This window comes from Lotus japonicus, chromosome 1, assembly GCF_012489685.1.
Source record: "Lotus japonicus ecotype B-129 chromosome 1, LjGifu_v1.2".
NCBI lineage: Eukaryota > Viridiplantae > Streptophyta > Magnoliopsida > Fabales > Fabaceae > Lotus > Lotus japonicus.
In genome coordinates, this window is record NC_080041.1 from 61,510,189 (window position 1) to 61,529,967 (window position 19,779).

Below are 19,779 nucleotides of genomic sequence, written 5' to 3' on the forward strand. Positions count from 1 at the left end.
AGGATGCAAAAGCCTGCAGATACAAAATTACAAGTCATTATCTCATCATGTATAGTTAACCTTGTCCTTATAACACCAATTAAATACTTACTTTGTCAGTAGTAAAAGTCTCTGTGAGATCCACACAAACAACAATTGTGCCATCATGTTGATTATCCAGAGATGGCTTATTAACTTCCTCAGATTTTACAGTCACCATTATGCTAGAGACAAGAAAATACATTGAGTCAAATACAAAAATAACCAACTTTATTAGCTACCGCACTTTAGACTGCTGACAGTGTTTTAATGTTATCACAATTTAGAGTGCCGGTGCCACCGCAGTTTAAATTGAGGATGTAGCCGCAGTTTAAATCGCTGAAACACAAATATGTGTCCCGCAATTTTAAATGCAGTAGAGATAAATTCCCTCAGAACCACTCCCAAATTTTAAATTGCGGTAAGCACCTTACTATCGCATTTTAAACTGCGATACAAACTAGTACACAGAAAATCACGAAAATCAGAAAAGTGTTCGAAATCACACATTTTTTGAGCTTCTATTATTTTCTTGATCTCACTCACTGCCGTTAAGACCAAGTTGGAGCTGAAAATACCTCTAGAGTGTGTGATGTGTTGATTTAGAAAGAGGAGAAAGAAGGAATGGAGAAGGTGAGAGTGGAAGAGGAAGAAGAAAGAAGGAAGAAGGGATAGGGTTGGGAAAGTATTTCTTTTTAAGTATTTTAAGTTTTTTTATGTTAAGGGTATTTTTGGAATTAAAAAGTTTGGGGATGGTGTGCTTAGTAATGGGGGATGACTCAAATAGTGTCAGCCTAAAAAAAAAGTGTAGGAGGGAGAGTAGAATACTAGAATGTGACTGCGGAAGGGGCTGTCAGATTGCAATGGAGGATTTGCATAGTGCCTTGGAGGATCGTAGCTTAGCAGTTTCCACCGTCCCGCAGAAGGGTCGCTCTCTCTTCACCACAAGGGACTTCTACCCAGGTCTCTCTCTCTAATGGTTTCACCTTTCAATGAAGCAAACACCAACTTCGGAGAATGATGTGTAGATGCTAACGTTAACAAGTTCTTACCTTTGATGTTGCAGGGGAGGTGATTTTGACTCAAGAACCTTATGTTTCTGTTCCAAACAATAACTCCTCTGTCTCTGCCCAGAAAAGGTGTGATAGATGTTTCACCACAACTAACCTCAGCAAGTGCTCCCGCTGCCAAACTGTGTGGTATTGTGGAACCGCGTGTCAGGTGTTGTCGTCTTCGTCGCCGTTTCCATTTCCCTTGTTTCGCCTAATTCGAGAAGTTTTATGTACCTTAACACTTGTATAACCTCAATATTCAATTTTAGTTGTAGTTTTAGGTCTTGATACATGAATTGGGTATTGCAATTAATGTACTCATTTGTATTGAAGTTATTGTTTACCTTGTTGATATGCCATTTACGACAGTTGTTAGTTCTTGGTATAGAATCTATATTTCTGCATTGTTGTTAATTGATAGCTTCGGATTTTATAGAGATAAATAGCTAATGGGGTTAATATACTTGCTCTAGTATAACTCTATTTATGTTTGTTTTAATGGTATTCAGAAGTCGGAGTGGAAGTTTCATCGTCTTGAATGTGAGGTCCTTTCTAGACTGGACAAAGACAAGAGAAAATCCGTCACGCCATCCATACGGCTGATGGTGAAGCTTTATGTTCGAAGGAAGTTGCAACATGAAAAGGTAAATATAAAGAAAGTTAAATTTTAAGTATTGCATTGGGGCTAGTAACTAGTAACTAGTAAGCAAGAACTGGCTTTTGCATTGTAAGTTTTTACTTACTTTTCTTGTAGTATAAATATGCCAGTAGGGTGTGAAGTCGAAATATCAATGTAATGCTAAAAAGTGCATATTTTTCCGTTTTCAATCAACTAGCCAGCTTCATCAATATTTGGAAGTGGAAAGGAATTGTCAGTGTAAATAGTAACTGAAAGATCAACTTATTTGATGTTTTAGATGGGCAATTCTATTTCCTTTAGTTATGTCAAAACTTGGGAAAAACAAACTTTGATAGTTACGGTCTTGTTAAAGTACCAGTCAATAGCTTGTATTTTGGGATATGTTTGATATATTTATCCTCCCTGGAGATGGTAGGCCTTAGTTATTGATTGTATTACTGGTTTCGAGGTCACTGTAGCTAGTATATTTTGGAAATAAAGATGTAGGAAGTTAGTTATAATATGACTGGAGCTTACTTTATTAGATTTCAAAGAGGTTAAACTGTGAACTGTTATTCTTTATCTGAAAAATTGTTTTTTTTGAATGTCATTTTTCTTTGCTTACCAGTCAATTACATGTGCCTTCCTTGATCCTTTCTTAATTTCTTCTATTCTCTGTTGCCCTCACATTTGGCTTCATAAAGTTTCTTTTGAAGACAGTTATCCTTGAAATTCCTTTTACTGACTTTAAAGTTTTTCTTCTGTGTATTTAGAAAGTTTTATTCATCATTGATAGTTGACATGAACATTGAACAGCCATGAGAAAATTATATTATTCATTTATTTTGTTAGATCATCCCAAGCACTGCAATGGACAACTACAAGTTAGTGGAGGCGTTAGTGGCTCGTATCCTTTTTACAATTTTTGTCTTAAAGTTTTAATTTCATGAACTTATATTTTTGTACATTTTCTTACATTTCCATGATGATTTTACTTCCATGAAGACATGTCTGATATCACTGAGGAGCAGCTGGTGCTGTATGCGCAGATGGCTAATCTTGTACACTTAATAGTACAATGGCCAGAAATCAATATAAAAGAGATTGCAGAAAATTTTTCTAAGGTCTTATGCTTTGAAACCTGAATTAGTTGATACGATTGTTATAAATTGTTCTCATATGAAATGAAATCGCATGCATCACACTCCATTCACCAAAAGTTATGATTATATGGCTTCTTACTCTCTGATAAAGCCGTTTTAATCCTGCAGTTTGCATGTAATGCACATACCATTTCTGACAGTGAGTTGAGACCTCTGGGAATTGGATTGTATCCTGTTATTTCTATTATTAATCACAGGTAATTAAATGATTTTTTGTTCCCCAAAAAATATGTATTATAATCTGATTCTTGTTGGTCTTCTAATCATGTCTGTACCATATAGCTGCTTGCCCAATTCTGTGTTGGTTTTTAAGGGAAGGTCAGCATCAGTACGTGCTGTGCAGCATGTACCCAAAGGGACTGAGGTATGTATTCTTTTCCTCTGTTCTAATTAGAAATTACAATTTGCAATATTTTGTTCACTAGTTTATAGAGAAAGAGATGTCATTTGATTATTATTTATGCAAACTTAGCAAAACTTGGGCAGAAAGTTTTTTGTTTCACAATAGGCTTGTCCTGTATCTCTGTAACATGTTTCCCATCACTTTGCATCTTTAACATGTTTTCCTAAAACTTCTCTTCTGTCTGTCATTCTAACTTTCAGATTATCAGAATTCAGAACCTAAACTATGCGCATCTTCTTCATGACTGCTTTACTCTTGCCCTATGATATAACGACATGCAGTTATTAGGGGTAGGAATAGGACAGACCGTCCATAGGGGCCTATGACCTAGCCTACATCAGGCCCAGGCCAGACCAAAATAATAATTAAACAAAGCCTAGGCTTTTTAAAAACCTATTTAGTTATAAATGTAGGCTCAAGCCATTCAAAAAGCCTTACAAACCTAACAGGCGCCTTTTTAAATAGATATATGATTAACATAAATATATTATATCATTGCTATGATTGTTACGTTAGAATTTTCTTATAATATCTTGATATTATATATTTATGACCTATTTAAATACCTTACTACGAAGTATGATTTTAAGTAGGCTCTCACACCCTAAAGAATCTAACATAATCTAGCTAATTTTACATCCCTACCTAGTAGCTTATAATCATGCTAGCTTGTTTATCGAAAGATTTCTTTTATTAAAATTTAACTCGGTAGCGTATAAGTTTGCTAGCCTCTTTACAAATAAGTTAGTTGGAAGATTTAAAATACTTATTATGAAACAAGCCTCTAAATAGGCTACCGGGCCAGGCCAAGCTAGGCCCGAAAGAAAGCCTATGACAGGTAACAGGTCAGTCAGGCTTAGGCCTTAAAATTTTTAAGTGGGTCTGACCTATTAACGCAAAGCCTAACTCGGCCCAGCCTATTTCCACCCCTAACAGTCATGCTAGAAGTATTTGTAATGCCATATATTGTTGCCTTTATTTTCTTTAATATTAACTGTACTTAGCAGTCCATGGAGTCTCCATAATGATGCCAATGGAGGGTTTTGGGCCTAGAAAGAAGCCTTTGATGGAAACATTTTTTTTCCTAATTGAATTGGTTTGAAATTGCAACTTCTTATTTTGTACTTAATAGTTTTTCAGTTCAGTGGGGCACATATCGTATCCAATAGGTGATAATGGGTTTCATTTTAAATACTTGGTTGTATCTTATTTCTTTCCCACATCTAGTTTAATACTACAATTTTCTGTATTTATTAAGGTACTGATAAGTTATATAGAGACAGCTGGAAGCACTGTGACTCGACAGAAGGCTCTCAAAGAGCAGTACTTATTCACTTGTACTTGTCCCCGTTGTTCTAAAGCGGTACTTGCTATGTTACTTAATCTGGGATATCTTCTTGATGGCTTCATGTCATGGTATATTTCAGTAAAATAGGCATGCTGTCATTGTCTAATTCAGTTAAGTTTATTTTGAAGGGTCAGTATGATGACATCCAAGAAAATGCGATTCTAGAAGGATACAGGTGCATGAATGAACAATGTGATGGTTTCCTGCTTCGAACAACTGGTATGTGACTGCCTCATGGGGTCATGGCTATAGTCAATGTCAAGTATCCGTAGAGGAACTTTATTATATTTTATTCGCTATTTATTTCTTAGTTTGTACTATGAGGTTATATCCTCCCATTTATGAACAAAAGTGAGATCAAAGATAGACAACCTACCAGTTGGTTTTATATCTTACTTAACAATGACTAATATTTTCTTTTTTAATCTGTTAAATTTGAAGATGGAAAAGGATTCCAATGTCAAAAGTGTGGATTAGTTAGGGAAAAGGATGAGGTAAAGAAAATTGCAGCTGAAATAAAATCTCTATCAGAAGAAGAAGCTTCTAGGCTTTCTTGCAGTGGCAGTATCCTTTAATTTTTCTCAGTTCTGACAAGAACTTAGCAATAGCTCTCACCTGAACTATTTCCATTTGCATTTCAATCTTCTCTCTTTCTTACCCTTTAGATTAGCCTTGCTTTATTTACAAATGAAGTTGATTTCCAGCTTTTGTCCATGAAGTCAAATCCTTGACTATTTGTAGATGATCATGAAGCTGTTTCCATATATAAAATGGTTGAGAAACTGCAAACAAAACTATATCATCCTTTTTCAATCATCTTGATGCAAACTCGAGAGAATATTTTGAAGGTAAGCTCCCAACTCGTAGTTCCCTATCTATTTCGCTCTTATTCCCTGATTTATGTATCTTGCACAATGATGTCAAGATCAATCTTACTGCACATGTTTCACTGGGTACAACTCCTATGGAGATTTGTTTAGTGCTTTGATGATCTTATTTGTGCCTTTTAGATACAGTCCACTTTTTCTGTTGAGTGGTCAGCTCAATATTTTAGATACTAGTTAATGAATATGGATTAGTTTATATTCTGTTCTTGGTGACTCGGCAATTGGGTATACCACAGGTCTTATTGGCAAAAGGAGTTTGTCTCCTGCATATGTTCGTAGTTTCCATAACTAGTATTTTATTTCTTTTCTTATATTTTTTCTTTATGAGAGAACTGATATAGTCATTTCCCAATGTAAAATCTTTTGTCTTGTGCTGAGAAGTCCCACATTTACTAGAGATATGGCCAATTATAATATGGTATTAGAGCCCATGCTTAATCCGTTTAGTAGAGATCTCTCGGAAATGGGCCACCCGCATATGCTCATTCTTGCATGTTCCACACTCCAGATGTCCAGCCCTGGGCGTGAGGGGTGTGTTGAGAAGTCTCACATTGACTAGAGATATGGCCAGTTCTAATAACTTGTCTTCTGTTTTGTATTTTTGCATGGAAGTGCAATATTGTTCTTTGTGCCACATGAAACATTTAAGATAATAGCCCATTTATTCAAAAATTGATGTTTCAACTCTGAAATAGTGAATCTAAAGATATGAAATATTGTCCTCTACAGTCATTAATGAAGCTGGAAGATTGGAAAGAAGCTTTAGCATACTGCAGATTGACTATACCAGTGTATCAAAGTATGTCATACTGGAACTTGATCCTTAGTAAATAACATAATAATGAGCTTCTGTTGCATTAATTTCTGTTGGTAGTTTCAGTTGTTGCTTTCATTTCAGAGTTGTCCATGTTGCTCTTCATATATTTACTATTTTCATTTGTTCCCATTTGAATGAGAAAATGAATATTTCTATTTTCAATAACTGTGATGTAAGGAATTTGGGAGGTAAAATCAGATTAAATCTTCAATGAAAAGATGAAGGTTGCAAATCACGTGTTAACAGGACATCCTAGAACAGTTCAATTACATCTAGGCTGTCACATAGTAATTTTTATGAAATTTGTCATGGAGAAGGTTTTACGGGGGAAGAAGAGTAAACATTTTAGAGTGTTATGGAAGACTACAACTACAACAACTACCAAAGTCTTTTCCCACTAGGTGAGGTTAGCTACATGGATCAAACTATACCATTATGTCCTATCATAAATCATGTCCAAAGATTTAATTCCAAACCTCATTCCAATGAATTTTCTAGATTTCTCTCTGCCTCTAATTATTGTATCCTCCCTCTGATTAATCCTCTATTAGTTCTTTTACATGTCTTCTCGACACATGCCCGAATCATCTAAGACGAGACTTCACTATCTTTTCAACAATCTGTGCTACTCCAACTTTCTAACGCTTTCATTATTAATCCTATCTTGTCATGTGTGACCACTCAACCAATCTTAACATTCTCATCTCTGCGGCATTGAGCTTGCTTTTATTGTTGGCTCTTTACTACCAGCATTGAGTCCTATACAACATTGCTTGTCTTATGGTTTTGTGGTAAAATTTTCCTTTTATGATAGAGTGATACTTTTCTACCACAAATTACAGCAGTAGCATTCTGTTATTTCATTCATCCTACTCGGATTCTATGATTGACATCTCCCCCTATCTCCCAGTCGTTTTATACAATGGATCCAAGATACATAAATTGTGAAACTTCTGGTATGGTACACTCTCCAATTTCCATCTCTAAGCTAGTATTTGTGTGCTTCCTCCTAAACTTGCATTCCATATATTTTCTTTTACTTCTATTTAAATGAATGTCATGTGCTTCCAAGGCTTGTCTCCTTGGCTCTAACTTTTCATTTATATCTTCTCTTGGCTCTCTAAATAGGATCATATGATCTATAAAAAACATGCACCAAGGCTCCGAATCTTGAATGTGTTTAGGAAGAACATCTGCAATGGAGATAAACTGAAAAGGCTCAAAGTTGACCATTGGCTCTCGTCTATAGTTATAGAGATTAGAGAAGTACTATATGACCCCCCCCCATCTTTGCATGCTAGTTGTGACCTCTCCATACATATCTTTGATATTCGAATGCAGGTAATATGAATCCTTCTTTTCCAGATCCTTCTGCAAAACCTCTCTAAGAACTCTATCTTCTGATTTTTCCAAATCAATAAAAGCCATATATAACTCTTTTTTATTCATCTATTATCTCTTCATGAGTGTATGTGAAAAGACAAGGGCTGTTAGGAAGTCAATAGTGTATGTAAAACTTGTCAAATATTTGTGGCATGGATCAGTGTTACCGAAGACTCAAAAAAGAACTTAAATAAACATTGAACTACCACCCTCATTATTCTCCTCGCTCAAAATCATAACTTGACACTGCTTGTTTTTGCATAACTATGACTACTTTTCTCCTCACAATGAAAACACTCCTTTTCTAATTTTCTCTTGCATCTCTGCATCCATAAGTCTCTCGACTGCAGGAAAACGCCCTTTATTCCCAACATTACTAATAGAACTACCACCATTGTTAACACTACTTCTACTGCTCGAAGGAGTTGAACTGTTGAAGAATTAAAGCTAGTAGCTACAAAGGAACCAGAGTTAGGGAAAGAAGAATTCGACCTGTTACCAAATCCTCCGCTATTTACTCCATAGCCAACACCCTTCCCAAAAGCACGATTTTTCTCTTCAATAAGCCTAGCCTTTTTCATCATAATTGTCAACGAATGGGGCTCATACAGTCGTAATTCTGCCTCTATCTCCTCCTTCAACCCATTCAAGAAATTGTTCATCAAGTATTCTTCATCCAAATTCGTTATTGCAGCAGCATGTCTCTCAAACGCCTCCACATACTCCACCACTGTATTCCCCTATTTAAGCCTCAGCAGAGCAGAGAAGGGATCTTGCGCTGAGGTTGGTTGAAACAGTTCCACAATAGCCCTTGATATTCCTCCAAGGCTCCAACAAGGTCGTGGATTACAGGATCCCACCACTTAAACCAGCTCAGAGCAGAATCATCCAAAGCAACCATCACAACCTTCATCTTCTCCGATTCAGTTGCTCCTCTAATCCTGAAGAGTCACTCCAATTTCTGTACCCTACCTAATGCATCATTGCCACCCTGAAAAAAGGAATATCCAATTTTCTCCATTTATCGATCGCGTTTGGACTTTGGATCCTCATTCTTAGCCACCGTACGTTCCTCTTCCTTGTCTGATACCACTACTCGCCTTGGTCCTCCATGTTCGCAATCTCTCTGCGAACCAGAACCAAGATTGCGTTTTTCCTGGTTCGATGTGATCTTTTGCGTGTTGCGAGCCAAATTCGTCAAGATCTCCTCAAGGTTCTTCATGTTATTCGCCTGAGATTCCAAAACTGTGGTGGTTGTGGCCACATTTTTCTCCAAAGATTTGATTCTACCATACATCTTCTTGTTTACCATGAGTAGTTCTGCGCAGAACCCCTACCTAAAGCACCGAGATCGTGCTCTGATACCAAAATGATAGATTAGAACAGAGATAGGGGGAAGGAAAACTAACAGAACAACAAGAAATGCTGAAGAACTCAATTATCTTTATTGGAGAAAAGAACAGGGAGGTCACAATCTCTCCATAATATGCAACCAGCCAAAAAGTAGTCTCACAACCTACCTTCCCTCCTTTTTATTACCTAACAGCTGACAGAAACCAGAACTGATAACTGCTAGTTAGCCCCCAGCCAGAAACTAACTTACTCGCTAACAAACTGGTTTCCTAGGCTTTCTAGCACACACTTCAGTGATAGGTAGCCTAAAATCCAACTCTATCAGGCACCCTCCGACATTTGTTAGTTGTTACACTTTTCTATGCACATTGATTGTTCTAAAAATGTACCCAGTGCCCATCATTAATTTACATGAAATCTTTATTACTTTGGCTTCAGCAATCAAAAGTGGCTTTGATATGTTAATTTATACCTCCTTCTAAATTGGGCCTTCAAAAAATCAGGTCACGGTCTCACGGAGCTCTCTCAATATGGCTAATAGAAATCTAATAAATTTCATTTAAGTGGTCAGGAAAGTTTTACTAGACACAAAAAACTGTGCTTATATTTTTTCATATCAGTTTAATGTATGGACCAAAAAGCTATGTTGTTGAAGTTGAATAGAATGGAACGAAAGCTAAACCAATCTCAATCATCTTTATATGGTTTACTAATTATCCGCTGCCTGAACACAATTCACTGTACTTTGTGTGCTAAAGCTTACCTTTTATGTTCTGTTTAAGAAAAAATTCAGAAAATTGTTGAATCCAGTGCTTAACACTTCACTTCATTGCAGGAGTGTATCCAGCTGTTCATCCTTTGCTTGGTTTGCAATATTATACTTGTGGAAAACTTGAATGGTTAGCATCTCTAAACTGAAGCTTTTATCCATTTAGTTTTAAGATGGAAAAAGGTTCTTATAAATTCTTTTACGCAATAGAGCTTTTGGTAGGACATAAAATATAATTCTGTTCTCTTATACTTACTACGTAAGTGTTTGTCTGTATATATGCATCACATTCCAACAAAAAAGATGAAGAAACTCACGAGTATTAGTAACTGTTCAGAGACTGAAGCACTTTTACTGTAGGAAGATAAAAAAACTGACAATGTGAGAAAAGGTTCCTCTCTGAGATACAGTTTATTCCAACAAATTACAGCACTAATGCTGGTAAAGATGGCCATTATTTAGTGTTTGAATTTAATTCTCCATTTTGAGAGATTTTAGATGATACTCTTTTTCCAAAAAGGATTGTCTCGAGTTATGGTGAAGGCTTCCTTGAGTATTGATTTTGTAACGGGTAAATAGTCACATTGGTCCCTGGATGTTCGCACCGACTTCAGAATCGTCCCTGGATGAATTTTATTAGGCTCGCGGTCCTCAGATGTGGCAAAAAATAGGCATATTAGTCCCTGACGTTAAAATCCCCTAACGTCCGTTAACCCAATTAATAAAAGTCAACATTATCTTTCTAATTTTCTTTCACTTTGGTCCCTTTCTTCTTTTTCCACCCTCTTCACCCCCTCCTTCCATCATTTTCACCAAAACTCACCCCCCATCATGCTTCAGAAACCCATCACCTTCAACAAAACCCAGAAAATAAACTCTAATCCTAAAAAATAAAACTCAAATCAGATCTGTACAAGACCCAGAATTCTTCAACCAATTTTCATTTCCTTTATTTTTTATAAGATCTGTACAGACAAGCATAGGGAAACTACCCTTGTCCAACACAAATCAGATCTTTGCAACACAGGGAAGCAAGCCAAAAAACTCAAAATAAACTCAGACCACCACCACAGGGAGGGAACACACCACACCAGCAGTCCAATTATGCAGAAGATTAAAGGTTTGCTAGGCAATATCTTGGTTCTGCAACATGAAAAGTTGAAAAAATTGTAACTTTACCATTTATTTGAGAAGTTTGAGATAATTCCCACAAGAAATTTAACACAACTCAGAGAAAACAAACAAAAGGGTATGTCTATAGCTCATAAAAATTAAAACTTTTCCCTCAAATGCCTCTAATACAGCTGCAGTTTGAGCGAAAATCAAAGGCTTTGATACAGAACTTGAACCCTACACAAATTAAGAGAGAGAATTTGAGAAAAAGGGCAACATAGTTGAACAGTGAGTGAGTGAGTGAATGTACTACCATCCAAAGAAAACGGTCCAGTGGTAAAGGGTGAGGTAGAGGCGCCTGAGAAGTGAGAGGAAACCAGCCATTGAAGAAGGGGTTGAACAGATCCGGGCGGAGAAACATAAAAAACTCACAAGATTGAAAGATGAATATTTTAAAGGTGTTAAATATTGAGGGGGAAATTGAAAGATGATGTGTGTTTCTGGTTACCGAATTTAGTGAGAGGAGAAGGCGGTGATGGTGTTAAATCTGAGTTGGGTTTGTGTTAAATCTGGGAGAGAAGGTTTGGGCATGGTTGGTTGAAGAAGGAGAAGAAGAGTGTTGATGATGATGATATGAAAAAAAAAAATGAAAAAAAGAGGAAATGGGTTGATGAAGAAGGAGAGGAGTTTTTGGTGAAGATGATGAAAGAAGGGGATGAAGATGAATAAAGTGAAGATGAACAAGATGAACAAGATGAAGATGAAGGAGGTGAAGATTGTGGGTTTACGTTCTGGGTTTCTGAAGCATGATGGGGGGTGGGTTTTGGTGAAAATGATGGAAGGAGGGGGTGAAGAGGGTGGAAGAAAGAAGAAAGGGACCAAAGTGAAAGAAAATTAGAAAGATAATGTTGACTTTTATTAATTGGGTTAACGGACGTAGGGGATTTTAACGTCAGGGACTAATATGACTATTTTTTACCACATCTGAGGACCGCGAGCCTAATAAAATTCATCCAGGGACGATTCTGAAGTCGGTGCGAACATCCAGGGACCAATGTGACTATTTACCCATTTTGTAACTGCTGAGCTAGGATCCCTTTCCAAATGGAGGTAATAGCTAAGGGGATGCTTGTGAGTTAGTATTATATACAAAATCACAAATTGCCTCTGCTGAACTAGACTTGTTATTTACTAGCCTTTTCAGTAGTCACATGATATTTGTCATGTGAATCTTTGATTTTGTTTAATCATTTCATGTTTAGTTAAATCCCTCATCATTCACCAACCATGGTTAAAAAAGCCCTATGGTGTGGCCGTGTTAAACTATTAATTTACATTCAGCTTGAAAACTATTATGCACTCATTAGTGTAATGATGTTTAAAGATTGGTTTGATTATCAACCATTTATATTAAGTCAATTGACCTTTTAGCTACTTTCTTTATCACCTAAAAATATTTGTACCAAGAATTTGAAAAAGATTTTTAACTTGGTGTTTTGTTGGTGTAAATTTTTTATGTGTATACATCATTAAAAAGTTAACTATGCGAGTTGTCAACCTTTTTCTTGATCTGATAATGTACAGTTGGATAATAATGTAAACAATATTTACACTGAGTGACAGTGTATCAAAATCAAATCCATATGTAAAAAAGTAATAATCATAAAGAATTCATTGGTAACTTGAGTTAAAGGTCTTCAAATTCATGTAGCCGATCCTAGTTATCGAAAGTGACTTGTAACATTTTTGTTTAATGGCTTTGATATAGGTATCTGGGAGACACAGAGGAAGCTGTTAAATCACTGACCAAGGCAGCGGATGTACTACGGATTACTCATGGAACAAATACACCTTTCATGAAGGAGCTCTTGATGAAGTTGGAAGAAGCCCGTGCTGAAGCGTCTTACAAATATTCCTCTTAAGAGTAGTAGAAATAGAAAGAAAAACTGATAACTACTAATCCATACTGATACAAGCAACTAATTACTGCTGGATAACACAGAATTTTAGGTGTTATAATGAATGCATGCACTTTGTTTTCTTTCTTTATTTTGTCAAATGCATGCATACACTTAGTTCACTCAAGAAGTTTGGACGTTTGGTTCAATTGGTTGGGGTAAACTTTGTAGCAGTAATAAAACTCCAATGTATCCTTCATTAGTTGTCTGTATAATCATTTGTAACTGGTTTTTTTTTTGTAGCATTATTTACTTAACTGTAGTAGGGAAAAGATAAAGAAAAGATGTTGCCCTTTTGAGAATGAGATATTCTTCTCGTTTTATCTATTGCCTGCTAGATCAAAGCAATCTTATTCAAAGGGCAACTAATGAAGGATATTTTCCCAACAGACATTACAAGCAAGACAAAGTGGGTAGATTGGAAATATTTGGCACTAGATATTGTAGCTTGGCAAGACTTGGCACATCTGAGCATGAACAAAGAGAGGAGAGTCCACTATTGAGTCAGCATGAGCGAAACTCTGCAGTTGGTAATGGTTAGAGGACTCACATCCATCTTGAATTTCGGTCCGACATGAAAACTAAATCTTTCGTAAATAAATTAGGGTGTTCACTTTCCCACCCCCTCACTCAATTTTAATACCCTCACTTACGTTCCTTATTGAGTTTTGAAATCCCGGAATGTAATTTTGAAATTTTATTGTTTTCGGGATTTAAAACCCGGAATGTATTTCTCAAACTTGTGTTCCGGGATCTAAAACTTGCAGTGTATTTTTCAAATTTGATTTGCGTTCCAGGTTTTAAAATCTAGAATGTGTTTATCAAATTTGTGTTCCGGGGTTTGAAAACCGGAATGTATTTCTCAAATTTGAGTTTCGGGATTTAAAACTCGAAATGTATTTCTCAAATTTAATTAATGTTCGGGGATTTAAAACCCAGAATGTATTTCTCAAATTTGATTTGTGTTCCGGGTTTTAAATCCCGGAATGTGTTTATCAAATTTGTGTTCCGGGATTTAAAATCCGGAATGTATTTCTCGAATTTGTGTTTCGAGATTTAAAATTTGGAATGTTCCAAAAAAAATGAAGAAAAAGAAAAAGGGCATTTTGGGAATTTTAAGTTTGGGGTATGGTGGAAATTGAGTGGGTAGAGTGAGAAATTGAACACCTAATAAATTACACAACGAAGGCCGACAATAAGTCGAATGGAAAGAGATGTAAGGGAATGGATAGTACATACCAAGTCATGAAAACCGGAAAAAAAAAATACCAAGTCATGAGATTGAGTTTGAGATTCACTAACCATGGTGACAGATCGTGAATAGCTAGAAGTAGATAGTGCGGAATAAAGATATTTATCACCAATTATGTGATCGGTGGCCCCAGATTCAAGAACTCATGGACCAAGAAACGTGGAGTGCGATAAAAAGAACTAGTTAAGTATGGCTCATGGGTAATGTCAAGGGGGCAAAGGACGGGTGATCGAGCGGAGCGAGGGGTATTTTTGTAATATGGAACAATATTAGTTCTATATAATGCTTGTAACAATGTAACCCTAAAACTTGACTTGATCAATGAGACATAACTGCAATTGCTCTGTAGTCGCAGACGTAGGCACACTTTGCCGAACTGCATGATCAAATCTCTTGTGTTTTTTCTATTGTTTGTGCTTGTGTGTTTCTATATTTATTCTATACGGTTTGTTGTTCTAACAATACCACTTGATGAAGCCTGTGAAAATAGCAAGTGTGTGTGGATGATAAGATGTTGGAGTAGCGAAAGCATAAGGAGCTAGTATAATGGTTTATGCAATGTTTGCAATTTGAGAAGGGCGCTCGTATAAGTCATAACACCAATCAATAGTGTGTAGGGGTTGCAAAACGAATTAACTCGTCCGCCTGCAGTCAAACCATTTAAAACGGTCCAACCCGCCTTGCAGAGACGAATCTAGGTAGAAGAGTATGAGGGCACTTGCCCTCACTTAATTCTAAAAAATCCATTAGAACAAAAAATTGAGTAGTAAAAGTATGTGGCTTTTAATAACTCTTTTGGTAAAAAATGTTCTCACTTGTGTTCCACATTGCTAAATGTCATAATTTAAGTAGTAAAAGTATGTGATTTTTTATGGTCCCTTTGGTAAAAAATGCACTCACCTCTAATAGTATATATTAATTTTTTTTACAAATTTATATGTATGTATTGTCCTCACAATATCAAATTTCAGAATCTCTGCCGCCCTGCCCCACATTTGAGAAGCGAGTTGGATAAGCATCCTGTCATGTTTTACAGTTGATGAGTTGGCCAACCAAAATATAAAAAATTGGCGAGTTGGTGAGAGTTTAGAAGCTCAGCTCACCTTGCTCACCCTATTTTGGCAGTTGACTCGACGGGTTCAACATGTTTTTCCATCTCTAATAATGTGGCCTACCTACGATCGCACCTGAAGCTATATCTCTTAGGCTTATGGTTCTGACCACAATCACCACCCTCAGAGACAAATGTGAAGGAATCAGTAGGCGACCCAACCACTTTAGAGGTTGATTTGGAGAGCAAGGTACAACAAGTAGAATTCAAGGTGGGTTTGGTGTGATTGTGTGAAAGCCTAAAATCCAATCACGAGCAGAAAAATATTTTGGGGATAACGGCAGCAGTTGGGGTAAGACCATATACAATGGTTAAACAAAAAATATTTTTTTTACCCTTTTTCTACTCCACTTTTTCTCTTCCCAACACTCCACATCATCTTCTCTCTTCAATTCAACAAACTCTCAACAATTACCCACTCCAATGGTTTTCTCTCTCAACACCCTACCCCACCACTCACCCTACCCCACCACTTTTTTATTTCATATTTTTATTTAATTTTATATTTTTTTTATTATTTACATAAAATTACAATTATTGTTTTAAATTAAATTAAATAATAAACACTTAACAAATTATATTTTTTTTAAATAGACAATAATTTATTTTATTTCCTTAACTAAAAAATGGAATACGACAAACGAAGCACACAATAATTTATTTTATTTTCTTAACTTAAAATGCAAGACAACAAACTAAGCACACAACACACAAATAACGTAATTAGTACGATACAAATCATCTTCCATCACGAAGCATTTGCAAACTTTGTCCATATGTGCTTCACTAGATCTGCTTGCAGTTCGTGATGAACGTTTGAATCACGCAACTCGGATCTAGCACGCACATAATTTGCAAAAGCGGGTAACACCTCGATCGAGTATGGTTGCGGTGTACTAGATCCACCTTCCCCAGATTGCTCAAAATCGGTCCAACGTTGAGCATATGAATCTCGTTCATCCTCAACAATCATATTATGTAATATGATGCATGACCTCATAATGATACCCAAATCAGCTATGTCCCACAAACGAGCTGGTTCACGGATGATTTTAAAACGAGCTTGAAGAACTCCAAATGCACGTTCGATGTCCTTCCGACATCCCTCCTGAACTTGTGCAAACAACTTATCGGGTTCACTTTGAGGAAGTCTAATCGATTTGACGAAAGTTGGATAAGAAGGGTAGATACCATCAGCTAGATAGTATGCCATATTATAGGGACGTTGATTCACAAAGAAATTCACATTTGGAGCTTTTCCCTGTTCCACGTCATCAAACACTGGTGACCGATCTAGAACGTTTATGTCGTTCAACATCCCGGACATCCAAAAAAGGCATGACAGATCCATAGATCATGAGATGCAACTGCTTCAAGAATAACCGTTGTTGTTCCCTTATCCCCTCTAGTAAATTGACCTTCCCATGCTTTAGGACAATTTTTCCACTCCCAGTGCATGCAGTCAATACTCCCGATCATGCCTGGGAACCCCCGCATTTCACTAACATGTAGTATTTTTTGCAAGTCATCTTCAGTTGGTGCTCTAAGGTACTCGTGCTCATACAATCGTATGATTCCTTTACAGAATCTACTTATACACTCCAGTGTTGTAGTACCTCCGATTTTGATGTACTCATCGACTGCATCTGCTGCCACACCATATGCTAACATTCGCATTGTTGTTGTACATTTTGCCAAGGGTGATATTCCTTCTTTATAGGCTGCATCAACTCGTTGGGTGAAGTAGTTATCACTACTTGAGAGGTCCGCAACGATTCGAAGGAAAACATGTTTTTGCATCCGATAGCGACGATGAAACATTGCATCATCATATGTAGGCTCATTGGCAAAGTAGTCCTCAATTAGCCTTTGGTTTGCCGCTGCATGATCTCTACTGATATATTTTCTGCTACGAGGTGCCCTATCTTCCAATATTTTGTTTCGATGCTCCCTAACTTGGTTGAGTATAAAAGCTTCTTCAAGTTCAGAATTTTGAAGGTATGTTGCCATATCAAAAGGATTTGGAACTGGATTTTCAAAATGATCCATTTGTTTTGAAATTGGAAGAGATTTGGGATATTGGTTGTTGTGATTTTCACAAGAATTCGAAGTAGACTGGAAGAGATTTGAGATATTGGTACATCAATGGATCTATGAATCCATATATATAAGTACATTGAATGGTGGACACTGGCGGATTCGAAATAAGTTATCAACTAGAGTTAATAATCGGAAAAGGACAAGATTCGAATTGAGTGGAACATATTCAAACACAATAATCCATACATTAAAGCCAACCAGTACATAATTGACACCACTGGCGGATTCGAAATAAGTTATCAACTAGAGTTAATAATCGGAAAAGGACAAGATTCGAATTGAGTGGAACATATTCAAACACAATGATCCATACATTAAAGCCAAGCAGTACAGACATGACACCACTGACGGATTCTAAATGAGTTATCAACTAGAGTTAATAATCGGAAAAGGACAAGATTCGAATTGAGTGGAATATATTCAAACACAATAATCCATACATTAAAGCCAAGCAATACAGAATTGACACCACTGGCGGATTCGAAATAAGTTATCAACTAGAGTTAATAATCGGAAAATGACAAGATTCGAATTGAGTTGAACATATTCAAACACAATGATCCATACATTAAAGCCAAGCAGTACAGACTTGACACCACTGGCGGATTCGAAATAAGTTATCAACTATAGTTAATAATCGAAAAAGGACAAGATTCGAATTGAGTGGAACATATTCAAACACAATAATCCATACATTAAAGCCAAGCAGTACAGACTTGACACCACTAGCGGATTCGAAATAAGTTATCAACTAGAGTTAATAATCGGAAAAGGACAAGATTCAAATTGAGTGGAACATATTCAAACACAATAATCCATACATTAAAGCCAAGCAGTACAGAATTGACACCACTGGCGGATTCGAAATAAGTTATCAACTAGAGTTAATAATCGGAAAAGAACAAGATTCGAATTGAGTGGAACATATTCAAACACAATAATTCATACATTAAAGCCAAGCAGTACAGACTTGACACCACTGGCGGATTCGAAATAAGTTATCAACTAGAGTTAATAATCGGAAAAGGACAAGATTCAAATTGAGTGGAACATATTCAAACACAATAATTCATACATTAAAGCCAAACACTACATAATTGACACCACTGACAAACTGTTAAAGCAAACACTACAGACTCGACACCACTGACAAGTTATTAAAGCAAACACTACAGACTTGACACCACTGACAAATTTGACCGAATACAGACAAATACTCGATTGAAATTAATTCCCAAATAGCTCTTGGGACAACTTCTTCAATAGCTCTTTCTTATGGTCATCGAGGTTCTCTTCGGAAGCTAGCTTTAGATACAAATTGGTTTTCATCAATTGGTTAGTCTCTTCTTGCACAGATGCTATCTTCTCCAATCGTACAAGCTCTTTCTGCTTGAAGTATTCATATTTATCCCAACCCCAACCTTTGTCCTCCTCCAAGGGAGCTTCTCTACTTTTCTTTTTATTCTTTTTTTTAGCTGCCTCACTACCGATTGGACGAGGAATTGATTCTATAGAGGTTGAGCCACATGCATCACTGTCGTGAGATCTCTTAGATCCACTACTTGCTGAGCCACTATTTCCTCCTACTTGACTACAAAAACGTGGCAGATCACGGAGTTGCATCCATTCTTCCATCAAAGTAAATTGAACATTCTTCCCACAGGCGAATAATTCTCGCGCTTTTGCCAAAACATCATTATCCGACCAACCGCTTGCTTGCTGACGCTTAGCTGCATCATAAGCGCCAATCCACTTACCCAGTATTTTGTTCATATATTTCCAGCGGTTTCGGCATGCATTTCCATCACGCGGAGGATCGAATGAGTGATGCTCATTACAATACTCAGCAATATCTCTCCAAAATGTTTCTCCTCTCTGGTTTTTCCCCACAACACTACTTGTTCCACAGTTAATCCACCCACTAATTAACACCAAATTTTGTGCAGTGTTCCATGCTGGTGACTGGGTTTTCTTGCTCTTAGGAGTTGTATCCTCTTGATTTGGAGTGAATTGATTAGCAGCTGTCATGCCACCAAGAGTCATTTGTGTTGAAAATTCGGGAAATTCAGGTGCATCAACACTTGAAAAATTTTCATTCACCATTGGCATATGACCACTAGACGGGGGTGTTTGAGAAGGATATCTCATAGAGGGATGAAAGGATGACTGGTTGGAATTTGGTGCAAAATTGTTGAGATTTTGAGGACATGGGTAGGAAAATTGATTTGAATCTTGGTAATTGTTGAGATTTTGTGGACGTGGGTAGGAAAATTGATTTGGATCTTCATAATTGTTGCGATTTTGAGGACGTGGGTAGGAAAATTGATTTGGATCTTCATAATTGTTGGGATGCTGAGGACGTTGGTTAGACCAATATTGATTTGGATCTTGATAATTGTTGGGATGCTGATGACGTTGGTTGGAAAAATTATT

At 36.7% G+C, this 19,779-nt stretch overlaps 1 protein-coding gene and 1 pseudogene across 2 annotated transcripts; one reads left to right on the top strand and one right to left on the bottom strand.

Annotated features, from left to right (window-relative positions):
- The first annotated feature begins 823 nt into the window (after positions 1 to 823).
- Positions 824 to 13,082, top strand: LOC130736165 (histone-lysine N-methyltransferase ASHR1). Of its 2 annotated transcripts, none has more exons than XM_057588015.1 (14): positions 824 to 981; positions 1,085 to 1,314; positions 1,580 to 1,714; positions 2,542 to 2,596; positions 2,695 to 2,813; positions 2,961 to 3,049; positions 3,135 to 3,216; positions 4,514 to 4,618; positions 4,732 to 4,822; positions 5,045 to 5,167; positions 5,345 to 5,451; positions 6,220 to 6,289; positions 9,879 to 9,942; positions 12,694 to 13,082. In XM_057588015.1, the coding sequence occupies exons 1-14, from the start codon at positions 882 to 884 to the stop codon at positions 12,845 to 12,847; spliced, it is 1,524 nt and encodes a 507-aa protein (XP_057443998.1). In that variant the 5' UTR covers positions 824 to 881; the 3' UTR covers positions 12,848 to 13,082. The 2 variants fall into 2 exon arrangements, with proteins under 2 accessions (XP_057443998.1, XP_057444003.1); XM_057588020.1 differs by having other exon boundaries at positions 1,085 to 1,239.
- Positions 13,083 to 15,840: 2,758 nt separating this feature from the next.
- Positions 15,841 to 19,582, bottom strand: LOC130731955 (uncharacterized; annotated as a pseudogene).
- Positions 19,583 to 19,779: the final 197 nt, after the last annotated feature.

Excerpts from the sequence above, each read along its gene's own strand:
- LOC130736165 (XM_057588015.1), top strand. The coding sequence starts at position 882 with ATGGAGGATTTGCATAGTGCCTTGGAGGATCGTAGCTTAGCAGTTTCC. Across the intron at positions 1,315-1,579 it reads TTTTATGTACCTTAACACTT|AAGTCGGAGTGGAAGTTTCA; the intron begins GTATAACCTCAA and ends AATGGTATTCAG. Across the intron at positions 4,619-4,731 it reads GTCCCCGTTGTTCTAAAGCG|GGTCAGTATGATGACATCCA; the intron begins GTACTTGCTATG and ends TTTATTTTGAAG.